The sequence below is a fragment of the Castor canadensis genome, chromosome 7 (genome assembly GCF_047511655.1).
Source record: "Castor canadensis chromosome 7, mCasCan1.hap1v2, whole genome shotgun sequence".
In the NCBI taxonomy this organism is placed as follows: Eukaryota; Metazoa; Chordata; class Mammalia; order Rodentia; family Castoridae; genus Castor; species Castor canadensis.
The window spans coordinates 62,258,532-62,270,047 of NC_133392.1; the positions used below are offsets into that span (position 1 = coordinate 62,258,532).

Consider the following 11,516-nt stretch of genomic DNA (forward strand, 5'->3'; position numbering starts at 1 on the left):
GATGAGGGCCTGAGGGTGTGTGTGTGCAAAGGTCAGAAAGGGCAGAGCCAAGCAGGCAATTGTCACCACTGAGTTAGCTGCATTGGGTACAGGTGTAAACCTAAATAAATCTTCTCTGCACATGTGTGCCTTTCTGCAGGTCCAGGTGCACACATGCATGTTCACACATATATCATATAACATGATTGTTACATACATCCTCACTTCACACACGTGTACAGCATGTGAAAACAAGGACACTTGAGGCAGTTCATCAATGCCAGATGGTTTTTTCCCAGAAATGAAGTATCTAAACCCACTTCTGTGAGCAGCCTCCAGTTTTCACACTGGCTCAGCTTCCTGCCTAATCCACAGTGAGAGAGAGGCCAGCAAGAGATGAGGTGGAAGAGGAGGGGGAGGGCAAGAGAACAGCAGAATTCTTCCCACTAGGGTCCGGCTGGTGCAGGCTCTGCTCGCTGCTCACATTTTTAGTTTTTTTCCTCTCTTTATCTCTGTCTCCCACATTTGGTTTCTCCCTATCCCTTGGCTCCACCCATACCTAGCTGTGACAACTTGTGCAAGCAGACAAATATCCCAAAGTCCTTGAGTCCAGATGAAGGCTCAGGAGGGGCTTCCCGGGAAAACCATTGAGCCTACCGCCCAGGGTTGGAGTTGAACCCCCAAGAGCCCTGGGCAAGTTCGAGGTGGCAGGCACAATGCCTCTCATTTGCTGGGGCTGCATAGTGAAATTCTGTCTCAAACAAACAAACAAACAAATGAAAAGAAAAGAGGACAAAGGAAATGGCTGGGCTCTGGGAGCACCTCTGAGAAGTGTGAGTTAGCTGCCCTTGACCATTCAGATCTGTGCCCCGTAGCACCTGCCCCAGAACTAGAGTGTGGGGTGGAATCTGTGACCCTCCTCCGGACTCCTCTGGCCATGAGGCACCAGCCTCGAAGCCCACACACTCCCACACTTCAGGCTGACCCTGCAGCTGGGGCATGAGTGGATTCCTCAGGACTCAGTATAAAGTGAGCTCTAGAAGGGAGTGTGGGGTAGGACTTCTAAGAACCCAGCAGCCCTGCCTATGCCCCAGGCTCCAAGCAGGAGAGACCCTCTTGGACCAGGAGAGACCTCAGCTGGCAGAGGCAGATCCCTGTGTACCCAACTGCCATCTGGGTCCAGCTAAACCCTGCCACTACTGTGGCCCCACTGTGGTGAGTGGGGTGGTTCTGCATCCTGGGACTCTCACTTGCAGGAGGGTGGAAGCAGCCAGTCAGGAGATGAGTTGAGAAGGCCCTGGAGTCCCCCAGAGTCCTGGCTTCCCCTGGTTGGCCCAGAGAAGCTCAGTACCCCAACCCTGGCACTGCTCACAGAAGCATACCACAAGTCAAAGCTGCTATGGAAGCGAGAAACCAGAGTCAGGAGGAGAAAGTGTGGGGGAAGAGAGAGGAAAGATGAGGGGGCCCCTGAGAAGTAAGGAGAGAGGGGCCACCATGGGGAGAGCAGATAGTAAGTGGGGGAGTGAGGAGGTCACTCCCTATAAGGACCTTGGGGTGATGAAGGCATCCTGTAGGCAGTATGGGAAAGGACAGTCTGAGACACAGCCAAGGAACACACTCAGGGGCCTCTGAGATCAGGTGGGGCTGGTGCAGTCTATAAGCTGGAAAAGGAGTCTGTTGGCAATGTGGATTATGCCCCACCCTACACAGAGTCTATTTATATCACCCAAGAGGTGTGAGAAATGGTCCAGGGAGGCACCAGGGTCTTCTCAGGAAGCAGAAGGCCATCTTGACTCTGCTGCGATCCAGCCTCACATGACAGATGAGTATTTGGGGAGCCCTTCTTCAGGGCTGTGGGGCCAGAGCCAGGCTGGAGGGGAGATGGGGTAGGATCAGAGTTCTGGGATAACAGAGGACTATAGAGCATACACAGAGAGGTGAGGAAAACTTCTGGATCGTGTGAATGTACCATACTTGTAGAAAGCAGTGTTTTTGTTTGTCTTTGAGACACGGTCTTACTATGTAGCTCAGGCTGGCCTTGAACTCTGAATTCCCTTGCCCCCATCTTCTGAGTTCTGGGATTACAGTTGTGTTACATCATACCCAGCTCTCACATGGTGTGCTTTTAAAGTCCTTTGGAAGTACTTTGTAACAACATCATAAAAAACTGAGGCACAGAGAAGCTGAGCAACAGGACAGATGAAGAGCCAAACCAGGCTTCCTTGTTCCCCACCCCACTCTACATGTATTAGGGTTTTCTCTGCTTAATGCAGGAGTGGTGTCTTGCCCTGAGAAGGAAGAGAGAGGAAGAGGGGACTGTGGGCCAGAAGCAAGTAACTCCCCCCCACCCCCACAAGCTTTCCCAATGCCCTAGAGTTGCCTGAGGTCACTGAACACTCATGGGTGGGCTCTTGTCAAGCTTCTGTGCTGATTCCAAGAGAGGCAGCCAAAGAGAGGCCACCAGGCCAGCCCTCAAGTCCCAGGTCCATCCAGCTGTGCACCTTCTGCCTGATACTTTGCTTTTGTCTTTTGGTTTCTTCACTTCTAACAGCAGGCTCCAGGCATGGAAAGAACAGCTATTCTTCCTTCCTCCCAGGAAGGCTCACACAAAGCAAGCCTCTAGGCAGCAAACTCCCCACAGCCCAGCACCATTCCACTCTCTCCAAGCCAAACACTACCCACCTTTTGTCCTTACCTTCCCTGTCCCCTCCCTTCTTCCTAAGTCTCAGCTAGTCCACTCTCTCCACTCCATGCCCCAGCCTACCCAACAGCTGCGCCCCCTGCTGGTATTCCCCCTCATCTACCTTCCACAACCCTGGGGCCATAATGGCCTTTCTAGAATGCAGTTCTGATCAGGTGTCCACTTCACTGAATGGATAGTTTGCTCTCATTTGGAGGAGGAAAAAAAAAAAAAAACACATCCAAGTGGGTAGGTGAAAAAATACTCCTAGCAAAATGTTTTACAGTGGCGTCCTCTGTAGGGCAGGGATATAACACATTTGGCATCTCTTTGCTTTTTTCCCCAAGTTTCCAAAATTTCTACAATGAACATGCATTGCTTTTATAATGCATGAAAAGAAACCACCAGAGCAATGTTAGGATCTTTAAAAACCCTTCCCTGGAGAAGTCTATTGTTGCTCGGGCATTATGCTAAGTGCTTTCCATTCAGTGTTTGTTTTCTCTTCACAGCAACCCTAAGAGAGCCTTACTGTTATTATCCCCGTTTCTCGGGTGATAAATTGAGTCTCAGAAAGGTTAAGTGATTTATGAACGATCACATGGCATGAGAACACTGGCACCCAGAACGGTGATTACAGAACCCAGGTCTCTAACCAGCAGTCCATACATGTTAGCTGATGAAGAAAGACCCAGGCCAGGGGTGGAATCAGGAGGCCCAATCCCAGCCCATGGTGGTTTCTCCTGCCACATCAGCTCTGCTTTGACCCCAAGGCAGGGAGTCCCACAGCAGGAGAGGAGGGACTGGTGTTAGAGAGGGAAGACACCTGGGTTCTCTGTTCTCCAGGCTCTTTCCAGAAATCCCTTCACCACCTCTGGTTTGGAGCTAACCCATCTCCTGCTTTGATCTCTGCAGCTCAGCTTGGTTGCCATGGAGATGGGCTCACTGCGCCAAGCTAAGGGAGAGATGGAGTGCGAAGGACTAACGGGCTTAGGGGGCACATGCTGGGTGTTTCTGAGGCTGTTTACTTCCTGTCATTTTAATTATCACCCACATCACCTGCTCACTTCACAGCTTGAATTAACCTAGTCTCTCCCAGCTGCCCCATCTGCACAGGGTGGAGATGTGGCAGGAAAGGGAGGCCAGGAAGAGCAGCCCTTCAAGGCCTGCCTTATGGGGTGAATGCCACCCTGGACATCTGAAGAGAGGCAAGTAAAGACCACCTGCCTCTCTGCAAGCAGTGTGTTGGGGAGATTGGCACCTGGGCCCCCAACATGGAGTCAGGATGCTAGATTTCTGCTTGGATTTGCCACTGGTTGCCAGCAAGACAGTCACTTTCCCTGGACAAGACTCTACTTCCTAACCAGGGATGACCCAACCATCCTCTGCAATGCAAGACACCCAGGTGGAGGGCCCTGGGGGACACCTGAGAGAGCATTCTGCAAACTGAAAAGCTCTGTGCTTAAGACACAAAGCAGGACTCCCAAACTCCAGGTTCTCTGGCACACATGGTGAGAGCCTAGGGGCAGGGGTGGCCTCACGGTCACAAAGAGGCCTCAAATACAGACTTCTGCCATCATCTCCAAATGACAAAGGCCAGTCAGAGCACACTGACAGGACCAAAAGTAGTTCATTCCAAGACTTTAAGAAACCACAACTTTTGTAACCCCATTAATGCATTTCTTCGTTTTCTTAACAGATCAAGAATCTAAAAATGGAAGTGGGCCAGGCCTCACCCACACCCTGAGAGGCCTCATACCTGGCATTATTTTCACCTCATTCCTGAGGTTAGGGAGCCTGTGCCTGAGCCCAGGTCCCCAGAGAAGACCCAGAGATGGGGGAAGCTATGCCTGCCCTTCTCTGCAAACAGTCACAGAAGCACAGCCACGGACTCAGAAAGGTGTGAGGAGGGGTGCAGTGGGGCTGCCTGGAGCTCTTTTTACCTGAGGATGGCCGTCTGTCCCACCCCACCCCACCCCACCCGTCTTGAGGCAGAAGGCACCTTACCGTGTATGAGGCCTGAACAAACAGGAGGAGACAGGCATCTGGGAGACAGGTGCCTCCCACCTTTCTCGTGTCAGAGGAATTTCCTTGGAGGGTAAAAGTGTGCTTATCATCACTCCCAGCATGCCAGGAGCCAGGCCAGGGCTCAGGTATGCCCACGCCAGCACCTAGCAACGCCTGGGGTCTGACCTCCAGTGCCAACTGGGCCACTGCCCTATCCTTGGTTCCTGTAGGGCAGTGGTCCTTGTGAGCTATAAAAGGCAGAGGACAGGGCAGAGATGTGAAGGGGCCTGGGGTTCCATGCTGAGCTACCTCAGGGCCTCAGTTTCCCTTCTGGAACATGGGGGAGGAACCAGGATTTCAATCCAGGGATCCCTGAGGGAACTTGGGGCACAGCGTGGTGCCTCATCAAACCATGAGAAGATGGGATCCCAGATGCCCGCACTCCTAGGGCCTTTTTCTTCACTGCTAAGTTGAGGGTTGGTGAGGCTCCCATGGTTCTCCTCCCCAGCTCTTCCTAACTGGGAACACGGAGAAGAATGGGAAAGGAGCCTGAACAATGTTGGACTCTTCAAGTCCTCGACCTGTACCAGGGAACAGGGCTCAGGGAAGGAACCAGAAGTTTGTACCCAGACAACCCTAAGACTCTGGCCCACTTCTCCTGTCCTTGTGTTGAGGACAGCCAAGTGCTGGGGAACAGAACAGATAGAGCGAGATGCTGCTTTCCACCAAGGGACTCTGAGCTTAGCCACTCATAGGTCTGGTGGGTGGCGGGTTTGCTCTGTGGGCATACTAAAGTAGGGGGACCTCTGATCTCCCCTATTCAAGTTGCAGTCAGGCACCGGGGCCTGAAGGACAGAGAGGCTTCAAGGACAGTCTTCCTTCATGTCTACATCCTCCCTTGTCCTACAAAGCAATCACTGAAGTCCTAACATCTGGGGGACCAGAAAAAGGACCCCCCCAACAACCAGCCCAGCTCAGTTCAGCCCAGCTCCCCAGACCCCTTCACCCTCCCTGCCTGAATCCACAGTGTTGCTCACTGGTATGGAGAGGGAGGCGCTCAGAGGACCATGGGACAGGATCCCTCCTGCCTCTCACTTTCCACTGTGCTGCATTTCTCTGGAGCCCCTAGTCAGGGGCATAACCACCCTGTGCAGTGCCCTCAGGGACTTCCGATCACAATCATGATCACAGATCACAGGAGAAACACACACTACGAATACCAGCAAGAGGGCTCCTGAGATACAACCCTGAGGCAGCTCCTATATGTGCCAATAGTCTGTGGCCAAGGAAGCCTGAGGATAGGGCTGAACCTATAACAGAATGGTGGCTACACCCTTGGGATCAAGCTGGCCCAGCTGGGCCCAGGTCTGCTCTCTAAAGCTGGACTGAGTGATATCTAAACTCTGCACCCAGGCTTGGGCCTGGGTACATGTGTCCTTGTCCATAGCCCTAATAGGACCCATGCTGTCCATGCCTGGAAGCACAGAGACTGCAAAAGGGTTGCAGGGCTGCATGTCTGTGTCCCCTAAAAACTTACATGTTGAAACCCTGATTACCAATGGGATAGCACTAGGTGAGGCCTTTGGGAGGAGATTAAATTTAGAATAGGTCTTGAGGGTAGAGCCCCCAGGATGGGATCAGTGTCCTTAGAAGAACAGGAAGAGACTGGAACTCATTCCCTCTGCCACATGAGGACACAGCAAGAGAACTGCCCTTGCCAGACACCCCAGCTGCCCATGCTTTGATCTTGGACTTCCCAGCCTCTGGAACCATAAGAAATGAATTTCTGTTGTTTCAGCCACCCATCTATGGCATCTTGTTACAGCAGATAACAAAGTGACTAAGATGGCTGGTGCATGCACCCCAGTCTATGTTGTCCCCGAGATGCTAGAAGGCACCATTTCTCAGGTTTCTCAGTCAATACATACTCTACCCTGACGTTGTCACAGACTCTTGCTGCCCAGCCAATTGTGGTGGGGGGGGGTGTAAGGGAGTGGGAGACACATGTGCTGGTGAAAGGCTCCTGTGCCATTAGGCTCTGTGCCATTTTCCCAGAGGCACAAAAACACTCAGGGCTCTGTGAATAATTTTCTTAGACTAACAGGACAACCAAGGCCCAGGTGGTTGCCCTGAGGAGGCACAGCAAGTCTGTACTCTCACTGGGCAGAGGAGCAGAGCCCTCCCCATGAGCTTTTGGAGCTCAGGGCAGGCCAGAGCTCTCCCCACACCTCAGATACCTCTGATCTCCTGGAGAATGCAGTGGTGTTGGCTTTCTACCATCTGTACACTGCTGGAAGAGGCTCTCTGTGCCTCTTGTGTCAGGCTGGGCTTTCAAGAATCTAGACACTGCTCTGAAGATGCCAGCCCTCCGGTGGAAGAAGAGTTAAAACCCAGATGGAGAAGGAGGCCAGTAAAAGACCCACCCTCCCCTCCGCACATCCCAGCTACAGAATCCCTCCTGACCCACTTTTGGGTTCTTCTCACGCCTCCACACAAACATCTGTGTAGCACATCCCCACGCTTGCACTGGTTTAGACTGGGGGTGGGGTGGGGGGTAGGAGAGAGGAACCCTTCCTTTCCACATTCACTAAGAATCAGACCTAGCATAGCCTTGAAAAACAAAGCTGAATTAGAGTCCCTGGATTCAAATCCCAATTCTGGAGACTGGGGATGTAGCTCAGTGGTAGAGCACTTGTCTAGCAAGCACAAGGTCCATCCCTAACACTGAAACAGCAACAACAAAAAGCAAAAACAAAAAGCCAAATTCCAGCTCTGACGCTCTCTAGCTATTTGATCTTTGGGTAAGTTAGTTAATTTCTCTGTGTCTCAGGTTTTTTGTTTTTCAGTGCTAGGGATTAAACCCAGGGCCTTGTGCATGCTGAGCTACAACCCCAGATTATGCTTTCTTTGACCATAAAATGGTAGACTCTAAAGGAACAATAACTATCTTACAGGTTGCTGAAAGACCATGCATAGAAGGCACCTACTGTAGAGTCTGGGAGGTAGTAGGGCTCACTGCCATAAGCCATTTACTACGGATTAACCTGTGCCTCTGGATGCCAAGCACTGTGGTAGACACTCACAAACATAATTAAATTTTAATGTAAGTGGAGTGCAAAGTAGAAAAGAGCCAAGAAGGAAAACAGTTCTTCCTAGTCAGGCTCTTTGGAGTCTCCCCTGAAGGTGCTGTGTAATGGGCCATATCCTCTCAAGTGTTTGCTTCTGCCAGGCCCTGCATACTTTGTTCCAGAGACCTGCAGTAAAGTCCTGCACAGTTCTGCAGGAAGTGAATTTGGAGATAGGAGCATTAGGGAGCAGGGTTCAGAAAATCCAGGAGCTACCCAGGGCAGGGTGCAGCTGGCTTTATGCGCCAGGTTGCCAGGCCCAGCCCACAACCTCCCCCATGTTCTCCAAACTGAATCTCCTCCACCCTGGCAGCAGAGCGCCAGGCATTAGAAGAGATCTACCACACATGGATGTGAGAGGCCTGGACCCACTGGAGGGGAGGATTACTCAGCTGGCACGTCCTGCCTCCCTGATAATCCTAGTGTTCAGAGAAGCACTGCTAAGCTCCGTGCCCTCCTCACCCGCTCTGACCATGACCAATTCCGTATCCGAGCAGTGCCGTGAATGTGCTTCTTCTTTTCTGCTTGCCTGACCCTTCAACACAACAACTCCCTCCATCTTCCCCAATTCAATTCTACCAATCATTTAATGTGGCATTCCCTCACCTACACCTCCCTCCTGTACCCAGAGCATAGCATACCCCTATGCTCACCACCCTCCTACCCAGGCAAATTGGAGGCCTGTGCTATCTTGTGCTTGAACCTTGTTCACAACCTGGCAATCCCTTAGGAGTTCTAAAGAAACTTCTTTTTCTCCTGTGAGAAGTCAAGCTTTTCACATCCTCAAAGGAGCTGGTCTCATGGAAATGTTATGTGCAGATGGATGCTACTGTGCCTGATTGGAGAGCTTTCAACCTGTAGGGTGAGAAGCAGAGCCTCTATTGGCAAAGGAAGGACAAGAAATAGCTGTAGTGCTGGCAGAGTCCCTGTGTGCAGCCTGTGCACTCCACAACTCCAGGGGGCGCCATTCACCTTGTGGCACCACTACAATTATGCAGTGCAGTGGCTCTGAGATAGCAGCTTTCTTCTTGTTTTTCTGCAGAAGCTGCCAACAGATTCTCACAGCCAGGCCCTCCTGCCCAGTCCTCTTTGTCCTTCTCTCCCTGACCCCATCCTCCTGCAGCCAGGACTTCCTTAAATGGAGTTTTATAAGAAATCTGTCCTACCAAAGCCTGAAACTCCCTCTCCCCCCAGTCAATACACACTGTAAAGCTCTTCATGAGCCCTATGGGGCAGGTCCTGCAGAATTTCAACCTTGGTGCCTTTCTTCTGATGAGCAGGGAGGAAGGGGGAAGTGGTTGGCATCAGTACAGGGAGACAGGTGGGCAGCCCTGAGCTGGGGAATCAAACAGCCAGACATTTATTCTCCCCCACCGGGCTGGCTACTGGAAGCAGGTGGAGGAAGGTAGAAGGAATCTTGTTTTTAAAACCTTCACTGTTCTGATTAAACATTTCTTTTTCCTCTGACCTTCACTAGTCCCATTTTGGTGGATCAAACAGCCAGCGAGCCGGAGGGAGGCCTGGACCAGTGACACATGGATTCCTTCTGGAAGGACCAGCCTGCGGCCGCCCCCTCACTACTGGGCCACAGGGCTGCAGCCCAGGCAGCGGCAGGAGACTGCGCTAATCCCGCCTGCGCCTGCAGGTGCCTCGGCAAGGTCTTGCTGAGCTCCAGGTTCCCTTGGCTGGGCCGGCCCTGGGTGGGGCAAAGATGGAGATCAACGGCCCACTCTGGAGTCCAGGCCACTCGGGACTTGACGGCGTGTGGTTCCTCCTTCCCTCTGCCACTTTGACAAAAACATCCAAATTTCTGCCTCTTCCCATAGTGGGGCTGTACACCATAGGCAGCATGTGTTTAAAACAAATTCGTAAGGAACTTGTGGATGCTCACAGTTTAAGAAAAAGTGAGGACGGTCACGGAGCGATCCGTGTTGTACTAGGTGGGTCCGACGAGGGGTTAAGAACGCGGGTCCTGGAAGAGGCTGGCTAGGGAGTCCGGGCGTCAGCTAGCGCTAGGTCGCCGGAAGTAGCCACATCTCCTCTGGCGCATCCGGGCCCATCCCCCATCTCGCCCCCTGCGGTCTCAGGGCCCAGCCACGCCCTCCTCCCTCCCTTCCCCTCTGCTGCCCACGCCACCCCCAGGCCCGGAGGCACTAGCGGCTCTGCCGGAACGCGCCTCTCATTTCCCCTCTGATCTACAGGTGCCGGTAAACAGAGCTGCGGCGCCGCCGGGCCGTCCGCAGCTGCCTCCCCGCCCCCCACCCGCAAAGTTCGGCCCAAGGTTAAGCCGGGGCTTGGGTGGCCGTCTGCCAGGGGACCCCAGACCCAGCTTCTGGGCTGTCACCTCTGCTTCTTAAACCCACTGGGTTAATCCATCCCTTGCCTTGGGCCAACCCCTTCCCTGATTCAGGAAAACCAGCCTCGGTTCGTGCGCGCGCCCCTCTATGTGGGGACCCCAGACCTGGCTCGAGCGGCTACCCGGAGATGGCCTCGGGCATTTTCACCGCCTGTCGCCCATTATGGTCACGCCTTCCACCACTTTGCCTTATGAGCGTTGCTAGGTCCACCCCCCACCCCCCAACTCAAAGCCCCGGCATCAGTCTCTGCCCTTTCTGTCTGCCTCCCCCAAAACCTAAGGTTGGAAGAGTGGGCACCCACACGAGAAGGTGCTACCTTCCCTGCCAGCCCCACCCAGACCTGCGCCTTCTGCCTTCTGCAGTGCCCCGTATGTGGAGCCTGCAGCATCCACCCTGCTGGGGCCAGGCCCGGGGGAGGCTCGCAAGGGGGGAGCGGGGAGCCCAGCCGCAGTCGGGGCCCCGACCCTGGCACCCCGCACTGCATCTCCGCGCCCGGCCGGCGGGAGACCCTGTCGCGAACGAGTGCCCCTGGAGCGTCTCCTCGCCAAGGGACTCAGCCGGGGGGTTGGGGGGGTGCGCGGGATTTGGGGGAGGAGGGGTCCCAAGGCCGGCAGCCGCAGGGACACGGGGCGGGGAGGGGGCGCCGGGCCAGGACTCCCGGTGTTGTTTACTCTCGGCGCAGTCAGCCGGCTGACTGTGGGAGTCGGCAGCTGCGATGCGCAGTGGTCGCGTCCGCTCCCCACGCGGGGTCTCTGCTTCCAAACCCGCGCTGCCCACCCCGGCCCTCAGCGCACTGCGGACTCACGTCTCGGAAGCGGTTCCAGTGCTTGATCTTGCCGCTGTACTGCGAGATGGACGACAGCCATTGCTCGTCCTCCATAAAATTGCCGGGGGTCTCGCCCTCTTTGATCCCTTTGGCATCGCCTTCGGCCAGAGCGGCTGCGGCGAGGAGCAGCAGCGGCAGCGCCAGCCGCCCGAAGCCCCGGGCGCGCATCGTGGTCTGGATTGGACTTGGGGGGTGGGGGTCTTGACTTCTACAGGATTTTAATGCCCTTCCCTCCACCCCGCCGTTGGCGAAGCAAGCGCTGCCGTCCTCCTCTGCCCTCCTCCTGCGGTCTGACTCCAGTGGCTGACGGAGGGTGGGTCGCGGCTGAAATGTGACCTGGTTAGGAGATGCACTTGTCTTAAAAAGCCCAGCGCTGGACGCGGAGAGGGAGAGAGAGAATCAGAGAGGCTGCGCCAGCAGAGGCTGTGTCTGTAACTGTAGCATCGGCATCACGTTTGACATCATCATACCTGGCTTTAAAAAAAAAAAAGGGAGGGGGTAGATTTCAAAGCGGAACGCTGGATCAGAGCGCCCAAGCCAGCCAC

At 54.1% G+C, this 11,516-nt stretch overlaps 1 protein-coding gene across 3 annotated transcripts in view; it reads right to left on the minus strand.

Annotated features, from left to right (window-relative positions):
• The window catches only part of Spock2 (SPARC (osteonectin), cwcv and kazal like domains proteoglycan 2), a 50,760-nt gene extending 39,244 nt beyond the window's left edge, over positions 1 to 11,516 (minus strand). The window contains exon 1 of one of the 3 annotated variants that reach the window (XM_074079086.1): positions 10,951 to 11,514. In XM_074079086.1, coding sequence (XP_073935187.1) covers positions 10,951 to 11,139 — 189 coding nt within the window. In that variant the 5' untranslated portion in view covers positions 11,140 to 11,514. Of the gene's footprint in view, positions 1 to 10,950 lie in introns of all 3 variants that reach the window. The other 2 variants (XM_074079085.1, XM_074079084.1) reach the window with 2 other exon arrangements.